At 39.6% G+C, this 24,889-nt stretch overlaps 1 protein-coding gene across 4 annotated transcripts; it reads left to right on the top strand.

The window, feature by feature from the left end:
• The first annotated feature begins 257 nt into the window (after positions 1-257).
• Positions 258-24,889, top strand: MAT1A (methionine adenosyltransferase 1A). Of its 4 annotated transcripts, none has more exons than XM_067552450.1 (9): positions 258-584; positions 12,500-12,577; positions 13,794-13,916; positions 16,160-16,272; positions 18,240-18,383; positions 19,232-19,450; positions 22,760-22,942; positions 23,703-23,836; positions 24,544-24,889. In XM_067552450.1, exons 1-9 carry the CDS (start codon positions 491-493, stop codon positions 24,644-24,646), a joined length of 1,191 nt encoding a protein of 396 aa, XP_067408551.1. In that variant the 5' UTR covers positions 258-490; the 3' UTR covers positions 24,647-24,889. The 4 variants fall into 4 exon arrangements, with proteins under 4 accessions (XP_067408551.1, XP_067408555.1, XP_067408552.1 ...); XM_067552454.1 differs by lacking the exon at positions 258-584 and adding an exon at positions 1,402-1,692 and having other exon boundaries at positions 12,505-12,577; XM_067552451.1 differs by lacking the exon at positions 258-584 and adding an exon at positions 2,992-3,157.

The raw sequence follows: 24,889 nt of genomic DNA, 5'->3' as shown, positions 1-24,889 counted from the left end.
AACCAAAAGAACTGCTTGACTGAGCAAAAGCTAGAACTCCTGTACTAATGCCAGCCAAAATTAATCTTTATGGCTACCGATCATTCACAGGCTGAATACTGAAAGTTACTGAAAAGTGAGTTAAGAAGTGAAATATCCCAATACTAACTTGCTCCCCTCCCAGGAAATGGGCTCTTCCAGTTTTCTCACATGATTATCCAGGCACTTTCACTTTTCCATATATAGGAGCAACTCACAGACTGACAGCCACAGTAGGTAGATGTACAGACCACGGACAGATGACTGATCAGTGCTCCTGCGCGCACACAGACGCACATACGCACACACTTCACACGCTCAATTCAAGTTTTTGTGGAAAGTAGTAATTGACAGAAGTGTTAGCCCTGCTGCTAAAGAAGCTTAGCTCTTCCATTCATCAGAAAGGGAAAGGCACTAAAGACAGTTCTTGAACTACTATTTTGACTAACCCATCAGGAAAAGGGTCAAAATCATGAATGGACCGGTGGATGGCTTATGTGACCACACTGTAAATGATGAAGGGGCTTTCATGTTCACATCAGAGTCTGTGGGAGAAGGGCATCCTGGTAAGTAACTGGCTGTGGGGAACACAGACAAGTCAGAATATTTAATTTAAAGTCGTTTAAGAAAGTCTGAAGAATCCAGTCAATGTCAGTATTATAATATGGGGTGATGGTGGAGTATTTTTCCATTGGATGTTTGTCCATTTAAACTTCCAAATGCTGGTGGTTATGAAGCTGCTGCTGGATATAGTGAGTTGCCACTCTAAGTCATGACCCTGTTCTGGCTGTGTGTTCTTTCCATATGGTGATTTGTTCTTGCTGCTGCTGTTTGGTTTTGCATCTCTTTCAGTGGATTACACTTGAGATCATGCTGCTTCTCTTATAGCCTTGAGTTTCACACACGTTGAGTTCAAGACCCCTCGAAGTCTTGTGAAACCCTCTTGAAACTCTCTTGCCATAAAACTGCCTGTCACCAATGACGGGAATATTTCTAAGCAGGCTATTTAAAACCCGTTAATAATCAAAGGCCCCATCAGCTATGCATGGCAGCCCCCTGTAGTCGTCCCCCTCCCCCCCGCAATGATTTGTTTGTTGTTAAAACATATGGAATTGCTTAAGCTGGCAGTGGGCAGTTATTTGCTAAACGTTATGTATTGTCAGCAGAATTTAATTTAATTTGAAAACAAATGATCATTTGCCATAAACATGGCATTTGTGCCAACAGAAAGTATTCCCACAAATGAGGCCAGAGGACAATGACCCATTTGATGGCCTTTAAAATGTATTTTAAATTAACGCATCCTGTTACTTTTGCCATGACAATACCTTCCAGGTCTATGCACTCACTTGGGTTATGTAAGGGTGAATAATCAAATGGGGCGGGTGGAGAGAGAACCTATTTGAAAAGAGGATAAAGATCAATGGTGAAATCAAAACCAGCTCTGAATTTATTCTTCTCTAATTTTTGCTGACCTCCATAATATTAACTAGATACTACAGGTCAAATCCTCAGCTGATGCAAACAGGTGTATCTCTGTTGACTTCAATGGAGTTATGCCTATTTACGGTGGCTGGGGATCTTTCCCAATTGTCAGTGGCTGATGTAACACGACCCAAAAAAAAAAAAAAAAAAAAAAAAGACACCCAACAGAAGGATAGGTTCCGCCTTCGCGTTTACTCAGCAACTATAGAGCACAGGAGAGTAATAGAACCAAGAGTCTTATGTCAATCTAAAGAAGACTTTTTAATTTAAAGCAACACTTTCAAGGATGATGGATCCTAAATCTATCTTTATTTTTTAAATTCCTTCAGTCAGTGATGATGAGCCTCAAAGCATCTGGAGATTTGGTTCAGATAAATACCAAAAAGTTTAGCAGCTTCACTTAGCTTCTTCCCCTTTCCACTCTTTCCCCTTTTACTCTGGTCTTCTATTCTTTGTCCTGACCCATCTTTCAGTTTAACTGACCCCCAAATTCCTTTTGTCACCTCCAAAGTCCCTCTCTCAACTCCCAAGGGCTGCATTGATGACCTGCTCCCTCTTTGTAGTTCCCAGCAGCCCCTTAATCCCCCAGTTCCTTTTCTGGTCACAAACAGGACTAACTGCACCACTGGTCATTTTTCATTGAGCATTCAGGCTTGTCTCTCTCCCCGTTGAGCTCTTTGGCTGTGTTATTTAAAGCTCCCACATTTCATGGCTTCCATGGGTAACTGGAATCTCCTTTGACCTTGGGAAAACTTTGGAATTTGTAAGATTTGTGGACATCTAGCCCAGCAGAGACTGCCAGGGCTCTGAAGGTCTCGAGTTGCATTTCAGGGAAGAAAGGTAGCTTGTAAGTGAGAGAAGGATGGAAAGTGAAACATGCCAGAGCTTTTTGAATTCTGCCATATAAAAATATTTGGCTTTATTTAGTTCAAGTCAATGTTTGGGCTAATGGATTGGCCCGTGTCTGTTCTTTCCAAAAACAGACCCATCCTCTTATATAACAGTGCAAAAAACTATCATTCCTCCCAAACAAGAATCTACAGTCTTCCAGACTAAGGCAGGCAAGGGTGGCACTAAGGCACCCTTTGCAGCTCCCTGATTCTGGAGCTCTGTCATACTCCAGCTGTCAATAGCCTTTCGGTGCTCTTCTGGCTGCAGCTGCATCCTAGGCAAAACCCTCTTTTCCCTATGCTATGCTTCTACATCAGGCTTAGGAAGCGGGTGATGTAGAAGCTGCAACGTTAGCCCTGTGTTGCCCAAGAAGTCCTCTGTATCAGCTGACCGTTTAAGCTAGGCTTACGTCTGCTTTGTGCAGATTTCACTGAGCAGCTAAACAGACTTGACTCAGACACCTGAGTGGTGCAAAGCAGACTTAACGGGGCAGATTCTCAGCCCTAAAGTCTGTTGGGGGGCATCCGATGGGAGAACACTATTGAATACGTCGGACTAAATTCTTAAGTTTTACCTTCCACAAGTGTCTTCTTGCTAAATTTGTTAATTGCTCAACCCATTGAACGTTTATTCAAATACAGGCTTCCTCCCTAGTCTGTTTTCATTCTCTCATTTGAGCCTTCCCCAGAAGACTGAATTTGTGACTCTACAGTAACGTCTACTGCAGTAATCACAAGGATATGAATTTGCTCCAGGATTTCAGGTTTGCTAAGTGCTAATGTTAAAAATAAGCTTTACTGAATGCATTCATTCTGGCTAAATGTCTGTATAGAACTGACTAAAGATATATATATATATGGTAAAATTCCCAGGCAATGTTGGGTGATACCAAATACTGCCAAGCTGGACTTGTGCAAATAGCAAGTGAGAGTACTTTATAACAGAAGACAGAGCAGGCAGAGGAGTGCTTATACATTATAAAGCACTGAAACAGATGAGCATTTGTTACCTGTAAATATACTGAATTGTGTGATCAGGGAAGATGAGGAATTAGTTACATGATTTTAAATAAAATTGAACCAAACGCCCAGATCTGAATGTCCCCAGCCACTCCAGAAGTTTGGATCCAGATCCAGTTTTGAACAATCCAGCCAAAGACAATTTTTTTTAAAAATGCAGTTAAAAATGAATTCTAAAACAAACAAAAACAAAAAAACAAAAAACAAAAAACCACCATTTGAGTCACACAGGTTCATGCCAGCATTTACTCTGGTTTACATCCACATAGATTGGCAGCCCTGATTCTGCTGTCACTTACACTAATGGAACTCTATTGTCTAAAGTGGAGTTACTCCTGAGTTTGCTTTAAGTTTCCAGTGAGAACAAACTCAAGAAGAAGTCAAAGTACTGTGGTAGTCTAAGTCAGTAAATATAGAAGGTGAAACTTGGCCTTCACCTGAAAAATTGTGTGAAACCACACATTTCTGCTCAAAGCCATAAATCTTAGGTTCTCTCAAAATTAGGTCCAGATCTGAGATGGAGCCTGAAATACTGCCCATATAGGAGTCAACTGTAGTTTTCAATGGGGCTGGGATTTCATCCTGAGTTTTGAGTTCGTAACTAAAACTGATACCAGTTGACTCTTGCATAGTTTCTGGTTTAATTGTGAATATTTCTCTGTGACTCCCCTTTTAATTTGCAGTTAGCCCCTCCAGTGGAATGTCTAAAATGCCCATTGTTTCTTTTGGTGCCTGTTGGAATATAAAGATTCTGCAGCACAAAGCAACATCTCTTCTGGAAAAAGAGGTGCTTCACAATGTCAATGTGTTTTCTGCTGTGACTGGTGGGAGATATTTCAGTGCTTCATGAAAGTGCTCCAAGTTTTTGATGTAAAATCTAGAATGGATTCTTTGGAGGAAGTTATTATATCAGTTATACCAAAATCCCTGTCAAGGAGGGCAGGGGAATCTTCTTTGGATATTGAACTCAATGACTTGGCTTTTGTTGCAATTGTGTCTGTATAGGTCACACCATCTTTCTACACTTCTAAATGGGTATAATATTGAAATTCACAAGAATTGACCACTTACAGAATCAACATTGAGTGTACGATCGTCTCCATATCTTGGACTCTTTACAGAAACTGAAGTAATCAGGAGAGCAAAAGGCCGGCACTGTTCACATGTGCTAACATCTCATGTATATTATAAATAAATCCAGCAGCCTTGGTTTGCTGTTGGTGGATCATCCAGTTGAAGGGGTGGGATTTTAACAGAGTTTTAGCTCTTTTTTAAAAGGGTTAGATTTTTATAAAATTATCATGATAATTAATGACAGAGTCCACATGTTACAAATAAGCTAATGCTTCATGGAAACCTTTTAGAATATTCTGAACATTTAGAACAGAGAGAGCAGTAACAGCACTAAAATGTTCATATTGCTCTTCCTCTGTTGGATACTGTGGGGACATTTGTTTGAAAATGTATTTCATTTGTGACTGGTGATTATCCTGCTCCTATCTGAATATTATAATTAATTTCCACAAAATTGTGCTTGAGAACACCCAAAGAAATAAAGCTCCTGGACTAGATCATCAGCTGGTGTGATCCAGTCTGCTGTTTCCATATAAAGGTTCCTTTCAACAAGTGAGGGAGGGGAAAGACAGGGTATATGTTATTTATTTATTTAGATGTAATGACCTCCTGTAGCCTGCTTTATGCGTCACATGTATTAAAAGACCAGATTCAGCACAAACAGTTGAGATCTGACAATAATTAATGAATTGCCATTACACAAGCCTGCCAAGTAAACATTATAGAATAACTCCTTGTCTCCCTCCTCAGCAGCTCAAGCTCTTCACAGACATCTCAGAATAAAGGTGGGCTTTGCAAAAGTGGGATTTTGTTCCTAGAAGGTTAACAAACCTGGGCTCTGCTATACTGAGGAGAGAATTCCAAATTCCAATTCATGCACTGCCACTAATCACTGGGTCCCAAGCCATTTAAGCTGTGCTCTACTTTAAATTGTCCAGTAGAACTGACTGGCCAAGAAAGGGAATCCATGCTGCATCCTCTTATTGGAGAGGGAACACAATGCCTTCCAAAGCACAATGTGCTGAGTCACAATGCCTCCCAGCTCCCAAACCTTTGGCACTTAAAACCTAAACTCTCCTCTCCACTCAAAATGGCTGATGTAACTTTAAGCAGAGTTGCCTTCAAACAGAATTTCTTTTGGAGTTTTCCATGAAGTATCAGGAAGTCTTTCAAGAATAAAATAATGAAAAAAAGAATTTCCACTAAAAAGTCTTAAGGTTTTCAACTATATTAAAACAACTCCAACCAACCAACCAACCGCCCAACCTTAATATTGTACAGTAAAAGATCACAGAAAGTCAGAAAATGCAAATTCTTACAGTAGGCTTAAATTATTCAACTTGCACCTCCTGTGTATTTTATGGCATTTAACATAGAGTATTAGTAAGCAATACATTTAACAAAGAACAGAAATGCAAAATATTGCATACATTCAGTGTGACTGAGTTCATGTGTCCTCACTTTTACACTTGACTTTTTTTTCCCCCCATTTAAACAGTGCATCCTTAATGTTGCATTATCAGTCTATTTTTATTTAATAATCCTGAATATTTTGTAAAATACAAACAATGGAACAGGACAAAATATGGGCGGGAGGGGGAACATTTTCTACCACTACCTTTAGGAGTAGAGGTCCAATGGAAAAATTTCCACTGAGAAGGATGGAAAGTTGGGGTTTTGGCAAAATTAAAATTTTCCTGGAAAGTGCGTTGCCCAATTTCTCTTTTTTTTGGGTCAGAAAACTGAATTTTTGGGGCTGAAAACAAAAAAGTTCAGACGTTGGCAGTTTTTAGATGAAAATGACAAGCTTGAATTGAAATTCTCCAGTTTTTGGTTGCTGAAAGAAACATTTCATTTTGGGGAGTTTTTTTTGGATGAAAAGTCAAAATCTTGACACGCCCTCCCCGCCCACCTTTTTCCAACCAGCTCAACTTGGGAGTCTCGTAAGTACTACATGGTTTCCTGATAATGGCACACACTTTGAAGTGGGAAAATTATACATCTATATGCTAAGTAGAGTGCAGAAAACCTGATATTGTCTCAGTGTGGTGTGCTTCAGGCGATCCAAAGTCCATTAAAGTCTTTCCATTTATATAATATGAAATCCCTACCCAATGGACCATAGAATATTGGAACAAACCAATTAGCAGACCTTTTAAGGGTATATGTAATAAATGATCAAGTAGACATACAGTATCCCAAACTATATGGTCAGACTTCTTAGAAATCTGTGATTTATAAGCTGTAATGGGTACATGTATCTCTTACGTCATATTCTGTACATAAATATATGTTTAATAATAAATATAAAAATGTGTGATTGAGTTATTAATTATCTACTCATATTTAGTAAAGAATGGAAATAATCATAATATTTGGAGCACAGTTGTACTCAAAGGGTAATCTTTACAAATGTGGGTTTTAATATTTGTTTTTCTATATCAGATTTGTTTACAGATCTGATAAAAATTTCAGCTATCTGCATTGTAAATTATACCTTGGAACAGAAAACCAAGCTGGGTTCTCTGCAGTCTTTTGCATCATAACAAACACTCTGCATTCCAAAAATTAGTTGACAGTTTTGATGATGTTGCACGAAACATAGTGTCTATCTTGCCTACCCTAGTTATATTGGCTATGCAGCACTGCTGATGTCAGTAAAATCTAATTTGTTTCAATGAAATAAGTAGATGTGCTTCGAAGAAACAGGAGAAAAAAGGTGGATTTTTTTGAAGAACCTGTTTTTCTACAACAGGAAGCTGATTTATTAAGAAAGTGCCATATTTACTTGGTTGCTCACTTAACTATAAACATATTTCAGTGAGAAGTAAGAAATTTTTCAGCAACTCATTTTTTCACCAAATAAGAGCTTTGTTGAAATCCAAAATGTACACAAAATAAGGTCAATTTGAACAAATCCCCAGATGCACAAAATTATTAAGGGGGAAAATGTTTTGAGATTTGAAAAAGTTGAAGTGACATTTTGACAAACAAAAAGTTTGTTTTTCAAGACTAAAATGACTTGTTTAGAAATTTTGGAAAATTTAGACTAAAAAAGAAGAAAAGGTCACAACTGGAATGTTAGGTTTTGAAAAGATGAAAATGAAATGTTTCTATTTTTTTTTTTTAAGTTTGTGAAAATTTTTATGATTTTGGCATTTTTCCCCGATTCAGGACACAAGATACTTTTGATAGCTTGAAAATAATTCATGGAACAGGAATATTGTTTCCTGGGCTGCTCTAATTTTAGTAAAATTCATTCTTCTCAGTTAGGAAGCTCTGGCATAACAGATATTACCACGTTAGTTCAATAACCATAGATTTTAAAGAAGACTGACCATATCAGTTGAAGTGTTACATATTTAGCTTATCATTTATTACATTTGATATACTTTCATAGTCAGCTAGAGTGACTTTTTCAGTGTGCTATGTTCCACAGGGTGAGGAGATGCACTTTCCTGGAATCTACAACTATTCCTCATAGAAGAGTTTTTCTTTGAGTCAGTTAAACCTGTGAATCCAAAGACTCTTGTGGGCTTTTCAGATGTCCTGAGCACCTACAATTCCCATTAACTTTGCTGATGTGGGTTTTAATTATGGGGCCTCATCACTTCTGAAAAATCAAGCCCTTTTTTATTTGGACAAACATATGTCTTTATGACAAATGGAGGTCCAAGTATATGGAGAAAAATTCATGTGCTATAGATTTTACACACACGCACACATGCGCCCCTAATTTGCAGAGCTCAGCTTTTTTGTTAAAATATTAACAAAGGAGATAGGTCAACAGTGGAGCATTTTAAGACAGTTTTGTCATCAATTCTCCTAGAAACTGCTTTTCCCTCAATAGCCAGCAAGAGCTATTTTTCTACGCAATCAGCACATTTGCTGTAGGAACTTCACCTATAAGATGCTTGTGTTTCTGGATGACAATTTGTAAAGGTGGTTCTCCTGGGACAATCCAAGATGTTCTTCTCAGTCTCATAGGATGTGGTGCTTTTTATTTTTTTGGTCTAGTAAAACCCTGAGTCTAGTGACAATGCAGCTGTACCTTCAAAACACTGTCCTGTAAGCCTGACTCTCAAATTAGGGAAAAGGACTGTATTTTGTGTGTGGTCCTGGTAAACTTGCTATCTATTTGATATAAAGAGTTTGTGATTTTTTAAAAAATTAACTTTGCAGAGGATTATGCATCCCCAGAGATAGGTAAAGTACTAATGAGTTAATGATAAGACAATATCCTGTCATACTTGGGAGCTAATAAAAGGACTTGGACAGTGGAGATGAGAAAGTTAAATAGCAGAATCCAGTACAGGCAATTCCTGCTAAGCAGAATCACTGCTAAAAATAGGAATGTTGAACTTAATATTAGAGACCAAAATTAATATGCAGTTGAATTTCCTTAAATGTAATGCATTGTTCAGCTGATCAGCCAAGTAGATAGAACTTTCTCATGTGCTAACTGGTGAGCCTGAATCCCGATTTAACAGGAAGCCCTCAGGTCATATAATTAATTATAATAATCAGATAGTGCATGAATTCTGAGCGTTTTACAGCCTAATTTAAGTCTGAGGGATGCTCTCAGCATGGTAGAAGAGATGAAATTATTTTAAAATCAGTTAAAATCTCAGAGATTAATAGATGGTAAGGTCAGAAGGAACCATTATGATCATCCGGTCTGATCTCCTTCATAACAGTAGGTCATAGAATTTCACACAAGAATCCCTGCATCAAACGCATAATTTCTGGCTGAACTACAACATATCTTTTAAAAAGATATCCAATCTTGATTTTAAAATTTTAAGTGATAAAGAAGTCACCACATCTCTTGGTAAACTGGTCCAGTAGTTTAATTACCTTCATGGTTAAGATTTTGCACCTTATTTCCAATCTGAATCTCACTTAATCTTCTATCCATTGGATCTTGTTCTGCCATTGTCTGCTAGATTGACATCTCCCATCAGAAATTGATCTACAAGTACCTACATGCATGGGAAGACAAATCACCTCTTAACTTTCCCTTGGTCAGTTTATCAAAATAGATTGAACTTAAGTTTCGTAGTATAGGACAGATTTTCTAGACCTTGAATCATTTCATGTAGCTCTTTTCTAAACTCCTTCCAATTTTTCATCATATAATATTCCAGTAACAGTCTAAGGCCATATACAGAGACAATATCATCTCCCCACTCCTACCCAGTGTTCCTCTGCTTATAAATACAAGGATCACAGTCACTCTCCTGGCCACAGCATTACACAGAGTCACTGTTTTCCAGGATACAGTCTGCTACCCTGAAAGTACAACCTACATAATTTGTTCCTAGACACATGTCCTGGTATTTGGCTATAAAAAGCCTCTCTCCTAGGCAAGCAGAAGAACTCTCTTTATCCATTGACACTGCAGAAATATCACAGATATTAAAGATTTTCTAAGTCACAAATTTCCAGGCCCATGCAAAAACCAGAACAGCTCATTCTGCAGCCCCTGCTCATGTAGAATAGTGGTTACTCTAATGAGCCACTGAGACTTCTCACGAAAGTATCAATATTTGACATTCATCCATGGCATGGAGGGCCAGGACAAGGACCTCTGCACTATCTGTGTGCTGCACAGGGGCTGTGTGAGAGAGTAGGGATGGAGTGGCCACATAAGAAGTCCTGCACATCACTCAAGTGTTGCAGAAAAGGTCTCTATATTAGTCCTGCTGCAGTGGGGATTTATGCAGATCTGGTGGAAGTAACATCTCATGCAAATGGTGTGAGGCCTATATCTGGAACAGTAGCCATGGATAGGAGAACAGAGCTTCACAGCAGCCCTAGTAACTAGCTCTGTGTTCACAGACCACTAGGGTTGGGGATGGATTTCACATCCCCAGCCCTGCTGCACTTCAGCCAAGTACTCAGCCTGAGTATTTGTATGTATAATTTTTGCCTTGGTCCTTGAAAACTTGGCTTTTGCTCTTTGTAGCAATGACAGATTCCAAGATTGCAAGCAGAGATCAGTGTGAACCAAAACCCCGCAGCCAGATGCTCTCAAACCTTCTGCATGGGGGTGGTTAGGAATTCAGACTCAACTCCAAATACTGCAGCTGGCACTTCCCTTTGTAATAGGTAGAGGCAAACCTCCCAGATCCAAACACCTCTAATTGGGGGTGGGGTGGGCAATTTACATCTAGATCCAATTTTTGCCATTCATTTTTAGTATTAATGTGACCGATGCTGGAAATAAAATTATTCTCCCACAAATGACATCCTTATCTGAGCCTTCACTTGTCACTCTACCAACTGTAGCTGAATTTACACCTTTCCTTTGCTATAATAAATATCTTAAAGTCCTAAATTATGCTCCTCAGCTAAACACCAAATTCATACAAATCCATACACTGAGGTGTCAGGGAGGAATTCACATATGTAGTCACACTGCAATTGCATCAAATAACTGAACTTAATAATAAACTGGCTGTTAGGAAAAGTAAAATCCTACTGAATAAGATGAGCCTGTAGCCCGGCCCAGCCGAGGTGTTGCAGCTTTTCCTCAGGCCAAGGCACCGAGGAAGGCCACAGCACCTGGGTCTCCAGTGAGAAAAAGCTAGTATTTGTGGAGTCTTTAGCCCCGTTCCCCAAGCAGGCAGGGCTAGCCAAAGCAGTCTCTGGAGCCCCCAGCCGTCAAGCAGGACAGGGCTGTTAAAGTTTGGTATTCTCTGGCAAGCAGGTTCAGGGGTGGCTAGGGAAAGAGGGAGAGGGACGAAGGCCCACCCAACGCCACTGCATCCCAGCCCAGGGCCCTATCACTGGAGTCAGCAGGGTTCTAGGCACAACACACTTACTGGCTCAAGCATAAGCTCAGCCTGACTGTAGTTGGTTGCCCCTGGCTACTTCCTCCCATTCTGAACCCACGTACCTGAAGCCAGTCATCCTTCTCTGACTCTTCAGGATAGATGGCTAGCAGGAGTCCTACTAGTCTCTCATCTTCAGCCAACAGCAGGTCTGGGAACTCCTTGGGGTTGTCAGCAGATGGCAGCTCCTCCAGGTCCCAGGGGGTCCTCTGAAACACTGGGCTCAGACAGCTCGAGTGGATCCCCAGCAAGGGGCAGCTCCTCTAGGTCAGAACCAGCCTAGGAGGGTTCCTTCTAGTCAGCTGTCTCCAGTAGTTCTTCCCAGCTATTAAGGCCTGGCAGCCCTTCCCAGTCACCAAGGCCCAGTGGCCCAATCTACTCAGTAGGGCCTGGCTGCACAGGCAGCCCTTGAAGGCTCCAGTCAGTCTGCACTGCTGCAGAGCCTGGGTCAGACCTGGGCCACAGCTTCAGGAAAAGAACATCCTTCTCCAGCAGCACCTTCCCCCTGAATAAGTTGCTAGGCCGGCCTTTTATACTTCCCCTTCCTGTCCTGGCCCCACCCTTCTGCTCCCAGAGTATTTGGTTTGCAGGGCCTCGATCTGCCCAGCAGGGGAGTTGCAGCTTTTTCTCGAGCCCAGGCTCTGAGGAAGGCCACAGCACTGCTACAGACTCAAACTAACCATTTTCTGACTAGGGAGGACTGGCTGTTCCAGATACTGCCTTTTCTGTTTGTTAAAGTGGATATATCTTTTATTAATGTGCTTTATTTATTTGGTGAGGTGAGAAATCAAAAACCAAATGAAAATATCTGTTTAGCAAAAGAAAGAGCTGGGATCTTTCGGTGCATAACTTCAGTAATATCTAGGACTGGCCCTTGGTATTTTATGCCATCAGTGAGCTTCAATTTGTAATTCCCTCCTGCTCCCTTCCATTCTACCCCACCTTCCTTCCACTCCCAGTAAAGGGCAGGGATTATGGGGAGAAGGCTATGGAGGAATAGGAGTCATCAAATATTTACCCTCGAAAACAATCAATAGATGTTTGTAATTTCTTTAAAGTTTTTTTTCAAAGTCTCTTTCCTAGGCTTTACTTGCTGCATTACTTTATTGTGATTCAATAGTCCATATTTTCTGAAGAGTACTCTCTTTTTAGATACATAGCTCTCTTTTTTTTCAGATAAGATCTGTGATCAGATCAGCGATGCTGTACTAGATGCTCATCTTAAACAAGATCCAGATGCCAAGGTTGCTTGTGGTAAGGACACATGCATTTTCTTCTTTCACTTATACTAGACTACTTTACAATCACCTGCTTGCAATTCCCCATTTGTAATGTATAAATGTAGGAGGTTGACATCAGCATGTGCCCATTCATTTTTTATTTTAATTATTGTCTTTAAAAATATAAATAAATATATATGCAGCAAAACAAAAAGATAAGAACAAACAATTATACAGTGTCACTATCTTGTTTCTCAAAAAAGAATTGAGGATTCAAAACAAATCAAGTTACTGGAGAGAGAGAGAGCCTAAAATAACCAAACCAATGGTACAGTTAATTTGAAAACGTAATTAGTATTCCAGAGGAAAAGACTGAATTCTACTACAGTGAATCTTTCAAAGAACCCATGACCATTTATAGTAAAAGGCAGTTACTTGACTTTAATTTTTTTCTGACAACTCTGTTTTAAGCACTATTTTGGTTATTTCTGCCAGTTTTTGTTTTTAACATGCTGAAACTGCTGAAATTTGACCCCCCCCCCCCCCGTTGAGAAAGTCAGCAAAATTTCTCCAAATTCTCAGATTTGCAAATGGCCAATGGCATCATTTTCATGATCCATTTCCCCTCAACCTTCTCACCTTAGGGTGAGATTCAGCCCTTGGCATGAGGCCTGTGGTCCCACTTAAGCTCTCAAAATAGAGTTTAATTGGGACTCATGTGACCTTGGCCTTGTGCATTCACTGAAGAAACAGCCACCAGATTTTTTCCCTCTGCCCTAGTTCCTCAATGGTGGTGCTTAACGCCCATTGGAATGAATAGCAGATAGGTGGCTAAAGACCTTTGAGGATCTGGGCCTTCCTCCTTAAAATGGAAGCAAGGTTGCAAAACAAGGGGCCATTAGTGTGGATTTTTTGCCCCAAACTTACTCCTTAACAGGGAGGAAGGATGCCTTTATGGTTCAGGCCCAGGAATGAGACTCAGGAAATTGCTTTGTGCCTCAGTTTCCCCATCTGTTGAATAAGCATATTAGTACTTCCTTCCCTCAAGGGGTATAGTGAGGATAAATGGATTCATATGTTTAAGGATCTAATACAGTGGAGATGGGATTAATAACTATCTATATTATCTGTATTCAGTAGGGGTTGTTCAGATCACCATTTCCAGAAGTGGAGTTATTTGCAATAGCATGCTGAGTTATCCAGCCCACCCTTATCCCATTTCCTACTTTCTGTCTTCCCACTCTCTGTAGAGACAGTGTGTAAAACAGGGATGGTGCTGCTCTGTGGGGAGATCACATCTCTTGCCGTTGTCGATTATCAGCGAGTAGTTCGAGACACAATTAAGCACATCGGCTACGATGATTCAGCTAAAGGTTGGTGGAAAAAGTCCAGAAATCATATTTTTTGGTAACATGGTGTGTGCTGGTCAGTGAGTAACTGCAGAACAGATCTATCTCCACTTGCATACTTGTGCTTCTGTAAGCTTGATCAAATGATATGGCTTGGCTAGAAGCTGGTCACACACTGCCTTGAGAGAAACATTCTGACTCCATCACATACTGAGGAGAAACTCTTCACTGTATGGTTAAAGCTCACAGCAAGAAAAGGTAGCTAGGAGGAGAATTTTTTGAACTGGAGCATGTTGGCAAAGTAGCATCAGCTGCTAACTTACGCTATAGATTCCACTTCTCAATCTAACTCCCTGCAACTTGCGTGTTATTTAAATGGCCAACCTGACTAATGTAAATTGGTGAGATGGAGTGGAAAGAGAAGACTTGGTGAATTCATATATTATTTATTTATTTATTACAGTAGAACCTACGAACTGAAATCATAGACCAAGCCCCCATTGTGCTTGGCGCTGTATAAACACAGAACAAAAAGTCAGTCCCTGCCCTGAGGAATTCACAATCTAAGTAAATTTTGTAGCACTGTAGATTATATTAATGATGCAAAGAACACAGTGTTTTGTATCCAACACACATTTCAACATCCAGTTGCAATCTCTATAAACTTATTATATTATTTACACATTGCAAATGTTTTACAGTTACCACGAAGATTAAGTGTGTTTTGGTTTTTTTAAAAACTTTTGGTAGCAGTATTTCCTGGTTGAGATAATTTTGTTGGTACAAGACCTCTGAAGAAAGAAAGGTGGGAGAATGCTGTAAAAGCACATCTGTTAATCGGCTCCAAAGAAGAATATTATGTAACATAGTAACATTGCTCTCAGAAAACGCTGTCAGATCCAATAGTCTAGAAATTTCTTTTACCCCCTTACCACCAAAGCTGTGCGGGGGTTGTGAACCCAGTCAAAAACCCTACCCTATAGAAACTATAGGCGAAAAGCTAAAAGGGGTAGAATTGCATTCAGCTTTTTCCCTTATGGAATCCTTTCCCATGACAACCTACTTAAAGGCCGTGCAGTGTTCTTCAAGTGGTCACTTGTTTGGATGTGCATATTTGATGTGCAGGTGTTTGGTCTTTGATTTGGAAAACAGCTGTCAGTAGCTGGTATTTTGGGAGAGCTGAGTGTAGAAAAAAACTGGAAAGGAAAATGAGAAGTTCTGTCATAATATTCTGCAAGTCCTTGACAATTTTTTAAAAATCCTTTTCACTTGTCCTTTGAAGGCAAAGTTCTGCTTTCAGATCTGGATGGCAAGTCTCTAATCTGTTTTCCTTACATGTGTGGATCTCCCATTGACCCCCATGGAAGATCCTTGTATACATGGAAAACAGAATATCAAAGCGAAGAGCCACCAAGAGGAGAATTTTGTTGAAAATAACTACTTGGTGGAAAATACAGTGGGCCTTTACTGTTCAACAATGCTGTAGAGTTTTCCAAAATATTAATTCCAATTATACACAGATCATACTATTCTTCAGGAGGTGCTCTTCTGTTGGATTATTTCCCAGGGGTTAGTGGTAAGAGAGAAAATATCGGCAATGCTAATGGCTCTGTTGTTGAACCTTGGGTTGATGTTTCAGAATCAGAGAAATTAAAGGTGAAATATATCTATAGTATTATCTTCTGTATGTTCCTGCTAACAAAGGCTTGTACCCTAAGTTGTTCTGTTAAGTATTTTGTCTATTTCAGCTTTAAAGAAATCATGTGATGGGGCTTTTGCAATTTACCTAGGGAGAATATTCCAGTCTGACAGATGGCCCTGATAAAATATTCTTGATATTCAGGATAAATGGTCTTTTACTTAATTTCATCTCATTCATTAGCCCTAGTGATATTTCTTTAGACTTTTCCTCCTTGGTGTTTATACCCTTGCAATGATGAAATAGCATGTGTAAGCTCTGCTGTGGGTTAGCAACTAAGGTCAGACATTTTCTCTTTTGTAATTTCTTATTTTTCACGATGTTTGGGATTTTCCTGAGCACTGCTTTAGACTAATTGCCTGTGGTCAAGCAACTAAGAGAAATGAGGCCTTACTGGGAAGTTGAGCAGAGAAAAAGAACACATTAGAATTGTGGGGCACAATAGCAGGCAGATTATGAGTTTTGAAGGCATTGTCATTCCGGATTGGAATTTCTGGAATATGGTTCCAGGTAGCTGTGCTTAATTGTGAATAAAAGTTCATGTACTCCTGTGTCTTCTTCTAAACAGGCTTTGACTACAAGACTTGTAATGTTCTGGTGGCCTTAGAACAACAGTCGCCTGATATTGCCCAAGGTGTTCATCTCTACAGGAACGAAGAGGATGTTGGTGCTGGTGACCAGGTAATCAAAAATCATCCACATTTACAAAAACAATAGTAAAGCAAAACACACTCTACAATAATCCTATCAGCTCATTAGGGCAGCCTCCTAGTACATTCCCAACTCTGCTTTACTCCCAGTGCTAGGAGAGATAGGCTCACTCTATTTCCTTAAAATGAAAATCTTTCTTCTGAAAAGATCAGGGATTGCCCACCCCATTGTCATATTTTCTAAATCAAAGGTCACAGTCATGAGAATTTGAACAATCTCATCCTGTGCTAACACAGAATAAAATGCACGTTTGTGTGAATACATTGATGGAGCTCTCATGGGACACACAGGGCTAAATTCATCACTTCTTTGACGTCAGTAGAGTTTCACCAAGGATCATTTTGGTCATACAGTAGACCATGCAGCAGATCCTTAGCTAGTTTAAACTGTCATAGCTCCATTGATGTCAATGGAACTGTGATAATTTACACCACTAAGGATCTGGGCCCTAAAGCTTTGCAAAGTTAGCTTTTTCAAGTATGCTTCATATTAAACATTTCCTTTTGCAGCAGGACTTGCCAAAGATTAAGTAAGTAAATAACAAATAATTAGCAAAATGATTCAAGATCGTGTCATGTTTACATAACTCTTGAGATTTTACATTGTAAAAAAGTGTTCACTGTCCGTGTTTCAAGCATAAGCAAGATGGCAACATTTGTAAAATAAAGACAATTCTGCCAGAACATTTGTAACTCTCACTTATTTCCCAGAGGCAGGGATCAGTTTTAATATAATAAGCATTCCACATAATTAAGACTGTCCAAGTCGTATTTCTGTGAGCTGAATAGCAAATGGAGATAATTACAGTTTCTTCCCAAGAGATAGACAGTAAAATCCTGCAACTCCAACTGAAACCAATATGAATGTGAGTTTAACATTTACAGTAGTTCTCATTAGCAGTAATATCTAGTTTATGGTAATGTTGTTGAGAATTGTAATAGAACTATCATGGAGCCTTGGAACCAAGGTAATATTGCCCCCAAACCCTCATGACGCCCAAATTAACATGCATTTCTATCAGCAGAGGGAGTAAATAAAAATGCATCTGTCTTAGATGCTTCCATGACTCCCATCACCATCTTACTATATTTATCCTTGCAGCACCCCTGTGAGGTAGGGCAAAGCTGTTATTTCCATGTAACAGGTGCGAAACTGAGGCACAGAGAGACAAAGTGACTATTACAAAGTCGCACAGGTCAGAGCACTTGGCCATGCTCCCTCTTGACAGTATTCAAATAATTTCATTTATAACCTGCCATGCCACTGAAATGCCTGAGAGGAAGGAGTAACACCAAGGCAATATCCCTGCTAACTCCCTGCATTGGCCTGTTCAGGTATACCTTGACAACATTCATTTGTAAAAGTCCCCAACCCATATTTGTAATCCTATCCAGGCCACCTTATTCACTGTGGAGCTCTACCTAAGAAAGAATCAGGGTTGGGTGCAAAATATGCCTGGATATTTTATTTCCATTTTTGCATTCAGATAAATCACTTGTATTATATGGGGATAGTCCTTGCCGATAGGGTAGGTTGAAAATTTTCTATCCAAGCTGTTATTTAATAAAACACAAATTATCACAAAAAATGTGTTTCCACAGAAAATTTTGAATTTCTGTCATTGATTTTTCAGCCAAAAATTGAAAATGTTTTGAATGAAAACTGAAAGCTATCAGGGCAGGGACTGTCTCTTATTATGTGTTGTATGCAGTGCCTATCACAGTGGAAGCCTGATCTTGATTGAGGCCTCTAAGATGCTTCTATACCACAAATAAGGACAACAATCAAAAGTAATTGTAGGGCCCTGTTTACGGTTTGCCTCAGGTGAATTTTGTGGTCTCTACACGCTTCTGTAATGCTCATATTAATAATGTAACAGAATTGAAAACCCTGGTTCTCCCAGTGATTTAAAATATAACCCTTCTCTCCAATTACAGGGTTTGATGTTTGGCTATGCAACAGATGAGACAGAAGAATGTATGCCTCTCACTATTATCCTCGCTCACAAATTGAACACCAAGTTAGCAGAATTGAGACACAGTGGTGATCTCCCTTGGCTTAGACCTGACTCTAAGACACAGGTAATATTGCTTTCACTCATGGTGTCCCTCTGTTCACTACACTAGCCGTGGAAAGAATCCTTTACAGTCCTGATCACTTGCAGGCTATTAACAACAATCTGTCTGGTTCAGTAAACTCACTGTTTTACTCCCAAAAAATCCTGGATCTCTTTTTCCAATTTTTAATTACCACTGTTTGTTCAGTTCAGAATGTCGTTTTAAGTGGATAGTCCAGGATTTCCACATTATAACATACAGCATGATGTCATCTTTCTACTGATTGCATATAAAACAGTTCCTCTGCTCAGGATGCAATCTCTTGAGTGTAACAAAAATTGTTAGCATGCATGGACTCCTGAAGCAAGACACTGCATAGTATTGAAGAAACATTTAATCCTTGGATACCAGGAGCTGGGTGTTCCCTACTGCTTGAAGATGTGTCAGGAGATCTAACGGGCAAATCTGGTTCATCAGTGCCTATGAATTAAGGCTGGAGTTTTCACAGAAGCCTAAGGATTTGAATTTCAATGGGATTTGAGAGCCTAATTGATTTAGGGTCCTTTGAAAATCCCAATCTTAATAGGTATTTCTATCAGTGTCACTGGGGAATGCATGGTGTATAGAGGTAAAATATTTGCTTTGTACATGAACCTTCTGAACTTGGGTCCTCTTTGCTCATCAGTGTATTTAGCAAACATGAAAACTGTGCACTTCATTCCTCACAACCCTGCATCCATTAAACAATTATCTTCTTTGTTGCCTCAGGCACCTTCCTGTGCATCTGGTATAGTATGGCATGGTGCATGGTATGGTATATATATGGTATGGTATCATACAGCTGTTTCTTTTACCTCCTTGCTCTTATTCAGGTCACTGTTCAGTATATCCAGAAAAATGGAACCGTCATCCCAGTCCGTGTTCACACCATTGTGATATCTGTGCAGCATGATGAAACCATCACGCTGGAATTCATGCGTGAAACCCTGAGAGACCGTGTGATTAAAGCTGTAGTTCCTGCCAAATACTTGGATGAGAAAACGATTTACCACCTTCAGCCCAGTGGGCGTTTTGTCATTGGAGGGCCACAGGTGTGTGTTTACTTATTCCTTTGATCCTTCTACCAACTTGCCTAGTCCCGTCACATTGGTTTACAGACTAACTTGTGTCCTCAGCCTGTATTTCTAACAGAAGGGCACAGATAGAATACCTGTTAAGAGACCAGTCCTACACCATTGGAGCCAATGGGAGTTTCACCACTGATTTACATGGGAGCCAGACCAAGGCCTTCATGTGCTGGATTTCAAAGAAACCTTCAAGGGTGTGGCTATGTCAGATACTTAGTGTTAACTCAAGTCCTCTACATATAAGCAAGTTGGGCCAAGTCCTGCTTTGCATATTTAGTGTCCAGCCCTGCAATGTGCTGGGCATCCTTAAATCCCATTGCATTTAGCACTTCACAGGATCAGGCCCTGAGTCCTTTCTCAGGCAAAATCACCCAGGGAAGTAAATGGGACGGCCAAACATTTAGCAGCTGTTGACTGGGGGTCCTGCTGTTCAGAGGTGCTCAGCACACACAACTCTAGTTGAAATCATTGAAAGCTTCAGGCGCTCAGCACCTCTGAAAATCAGGCCCTACCTGGGTTTCTCCAAAAGGGGAATGGCAGTGAGAGTTTTGCCTGATTAAGGCGTGGGAGCCAGGATTTAGGGCTTGATGCAACACTCATTGACGTCAATGGCAAAATTCCTATTGACGTCACTATTGCGGGACCAAGCCTTTAGTTCAGATTTTGTTTAAAAACATCTTCCTAGAACATTGTTTGTTCCACTTCCCCCTACCATACTTCTTTGCATAAATAGGACAGCACTATATCCTCTTACCAGGGGCACTTCTGACTGTAGGGCCAATTTACTATCTATTCCAAACAGACCTGTTTATCCTTCATTGTTGAAATCCATTAACTTTATTGAAACCTATCTCAGGTTTTTCTAGGATGGCTGTTACCATAACATCTGAGCAGCAGCACGATGCAGTATAAGGCATGTGGCCAAAGTTAGTTTGTCATTGTGCTATAACTTATTGTAGAAATGTAGACTAGAAATGGTCAGTTAATAATATTACTAATAAAACAAGCTGTGTAGTATTAACAGTCTAACTAGCACCATCACCATTGACAAATATTGGCCCTCTAAATAATGATATGAAGCTCATTGTAGCAAGCAACATAAATTACTACTTTTTTCTGTTAGAGAGACAAGGTGGGTGAGGTAATATATTTTATTGGACCATCTTCTGTTGGTGACCGAGACAGGCTTTCAAGCTACAGAGAGCTCTTCTTCTTTTCCTGGGACCGACACGGCTACAACACTACTTTCTTCTGTGTCTTACTCTGTTCTGTGTACCCTCTCAGAGACAGAACACCACAGAAAAAGAAATGGCAACAGAACTAGAAATGGTTATCTATGGAAGGCAAGATTATAGGGAATCAAAACCTGTTCACACTTCCTCTGCAATTACTATGTCATTTACCTCATTTGGGTTCAGTGCCTCACATTTTCAAGGCTAATGATAACTTGCATTTTGGCCTGGGCAAGTTAAGAGCTATGATGAATGCCAAGTTAAAATGAAACTTCTGAATGCTGTCTTCCCAACAGCAGCAACACCTAGCGGTTCCTTGATTACATTACAACCCCCTTTTAAAGAGTGACTCTCACAGCATAACATTTACTAATATACATGAGCTCTTTTTATTGTCTTAAAAGAGATCTGTGCTTGAATACATTGTCTCTCCCTTTCACATCTCACACTCTCTTATTTGATCCTTCAGTTAAGTCATAATAATGCTAAGTTCATGACATCTCAATCATTCCCACTGAAACTGAACATGCTACCCCAAATCCAAATGTTCTGAATGCACTGAAGGATCAAGCAGAAGATTCCCAAGGGGAGCGGGCTTTTCTGCAAGCTTGGAGAGCTGTAATTCCATTTTCCATCATTCAGAAATTTCTTAATAGAACTGGGCAAACACTCCCAAAGATTTTCTGTGAATATTTGCTCAATCTTTCTAAGTAAAGCTTTGGCTTTCCTTTAATATTTGCTATCTGCAAACATTCCAGTGATTGAATTTACTGGCATGAATTCTCTATAAACAGAATTTCAAAGTCCACATACAAATACAAACTCTATTTTAAATTTGCCCATGCTAGTACTCACATGGGAAATATTTAAACATTCAGCCAGTTTAGGAGCAGTAAGAATACCATGGGACTTAAATGAAGAGTTGTAAATGATCGACACAGCTCAAACAGGAATATCAGCTACTCACTGTTAGCAGGTGGTGATCCAGGTACCTGTGTAGATGGCTAGTGGGGATTACTAATTTCTGTTCTGTTTGCTCAGTTATATCTTAATATATACATAATAGTCATAAACTTTAAATGACTAAGAATCTGCAAGTCATGTGCATCACTAATTTAGGTAGCCTCCTCCTCCTTCCCCAGTTATCTCTGTTACTCCCATTTGTTGCATTTTGTCTTAAATTGTGAACTCCTTGTGGGTCCTTGACTGTGTTTTCCTGTATAGCTGTACTGCATCCAGGATAATGAGATCTCAATCCTGACTAAGACCTGTGGGTGCTGCCATAATACAAATTATTATTAATAACAATAACAACATATCCCTACAGTAAAAATGAAACCACATGAAAGTGAGTTGGTTAATTTAAGATTGTGACTGCATGTGAGGAAATCAAATACAGTATTTATTGTGAATTATTCACTCAGCTTTAGATCTTATCCAAAGTAATAGAGCCTAATCCTGCTTCCATTAAATCAGTGGAAAAACTCCTATTGATGTTAATGGAACTTTTAGCTCGTAAGTAAATGTGTCTTTTTTTCAGTATGGTTTCAGTATAAAAGTTATTTTTAAGCAGATATATGCAATGTAGCAGCTGCTAAGAAAGTTTAGAATATTTGCCTTTGAAAAAGGCATTAGGAAATCATACATGGTAGCAATAGCCATCTTGCAAACTCTTTGCCTGATCACTAAATGCTCCTCATTAATGTCTTGATCAGTGAAAATCAGTGGGAGTTTTCCATTAATTCTAGTGGGTTTTGAATCTGGCCTTAAAAGAACTTATATAGCCACTCTTATGGTAATTCAGTGAGATAAAGACAACTGTAGCAATGAACTTAAGAATACACAAGCTACAAAAATACACAAGCTTGCTTTCTGGGAGTCTATTTGAGAGAAATTAACTGAAGTCATCAGCTGTTTTAAGGGCTATTCCTTGGAGACAATATAAAAAAATGACAGTGAAATAATGGATTTTTTTCCCCCCCACAAAAAAAGCTATTAGCTCATAAAAGCTTGAGAAATGACACTTGTTTGAATATCACAGGGTGATGCTGGAGTTACTGGTCGAAAGATCATTGTGGACACGTATGGTGGATGGGGAGCCCATGGAGGTGGTGCCTTTTCAGGCAAAGATTATACGAAGGTGGACCGGTCGGCGGCGTATGCAGCTCGCTGGGTGGCCAAGTCTTTGGTGAAAGCTGGGTTGTGTAGTCGTGTTCTGGTTCAAGTATGTTCCATTTTGAATGTGTGTGGTTTTTTTTTAAAGTACTTTTCTTTTTTACCTTTTCTGTGGAAATATTGCTTTAGAACAATTGGTTTGTGAGGGAGAGATGTGGCCAGCAGTTCTCAGCTACTCTTGCCTTGGTTATGTCTGCAAGGGGAAAGATGGGGAGAAATCAGAAGTTTATGGAATTCTGGAAGCTTAGCTTGGAGCTGGACTGAGCTTAGAAGGAAGAACAGGAAAAAGATCTTATTTTGTGTAGTTCAAGATCATTGTCACTGGGATTTTTGGATAGTTTACATTTTACTGGAGGTTATTCTGGATGTTTACTGGGTCCATCAGTCTTCTGGTATTGACTATCCCAGTTAGGGGGTCCCAGAATATTGTGTAGTTGCATAGATAGATTCCAGCTAAGAGGGGATAGTCTGATCAAGAGAGAAGTGAGATACTTGTCTGTCCTTTGTCCTCATTCCGACTGAAGATTAGATTTGTAGACTGGCCATGTCAGTGGGTTTGGAGATCTCCTGGGATAGTCCCATTACTGGATAGGAGAGACACAAAGTCCTGAATAAAAGCTCAGAACCTCCAAATGATGCAGTTAGAATTTGGGCAAAAGGGAGGTAGAGATAGGAAGTGAAGGAAGACCCCCTATTTCGTCTGAGCTGGTGCATTCATGCCTTGTAAAAATACTGTGTTCTGTGACATGCCCTGCTGGCCATATGAGGCTCCATCCTTGTGTCCTGATGAATGCTTTTGTCTGCCAAAGGTTTCTTATGCCATTGGAGTGGCTCAGCCTCTCTCCATTTCACTGTTCACTTATGGAACCTCCCAGAAAACAGAGAAAGAGCTACTGGACATTGTGCACAAGAACTTTGACCTTCGACCTGGAGTCATTGTCAGGTAAGTATGTGACAGAAACACACACATATGGAACAGTCACAGTGAACACCTCCTGGAACTCCTCTGAAAAAAGTATAGCCATTACCAAAGGAAAAGAGCTATTAACTCAGTCTGTCCAACCTCTTGTGTTAATATAGTATTGGTCCATGTTGTACAAAAAAGATGTTTTACCTATGCACACAAACCATAACTATTTCTGGACCTAACAATATGCCAGATCTTATAAGAAGCCAGATGTAACTCCCAATTATTTCAGCTGGGGTTTTGTGTTCTCTGCTGCTACTCATCCCTTCCTAGAATTTGGCCTTACATAAGGGTAAATACATCTACATGAGTGTGTTCTGTAGCATATGGAGTTGAAATAGTTTTGGCTCCGAGTAATGTTCACTCATTTTTACTAGAGCTGTTTGAGAAATGGGGACTATTTTTCACAAACATTTCATTGAAAATTGGGTCAAAATTTCCATTAACTTCAATGGGCTTTGGGTCTGGCCCTAAAAGACTTCAGACTAACTCTTATGGCCACTTTTGTGGTCATTATTCCATAAAACAAGTTCATTGGTACATTTGCACTTCCAAAATACACAAGCTTGTATTCCTCCTGCTGGGCTGAGAGGAGGAACTAACCCATGTTATCAGAATGTTAATGATTTATAGTGTTACACTTTAGATTAAAGCATTTTCTTTCCTTTTTCTTGAACACTTAGGGATTTGGATTTAAAGAAGCCAATTTATCAGAAGACTGCTTGTTACGGTCACTTTGGAAGAGATGAATTTTCATGGGAGGTTCCCAAGAAACTTCTGTTTTAATAATAATGGGTCCATCCCCAAAGCAGAAAAGAGGATTCTACGAGTCAATTGGATGCTGGCAGAAATCAGCAGTGACCACTCTTTATCCAGCTCAAAGAATTTCAGATTTTAAATGGACAGGATGCAGTATTTCCATTGGAATTAATTCTTACTCTCAAAGTATTTCATTTCATTGTCAAAAGACATCAAAGGCAGAGTGTTTTTATCACTATAAAAAAACAAAATACAGTTTATTTTACTGCT

The sequence above is a fragment of the Emydura macquarii genome, unplaced genomic scaffold (assembly GCF_026122565.2).
Source record: "Emydura macquarii macquarii isolate MOO-44397 ecotype Brisbane River unplaced genomic scaffold, CSIRO-AGI_Emac_v2 contig_1390, whole genome shotgun sequence".
NCBI lineage: Eukaryota > Metazoa > Chordata > Testudines > Chelidae > Emydura > Emydura macquarii.
The sequence above is the reverse complement of the archived record's forward strand: the minus strand, read 5'-3'. Positions and strand labels throughout refer to the sequence as shown.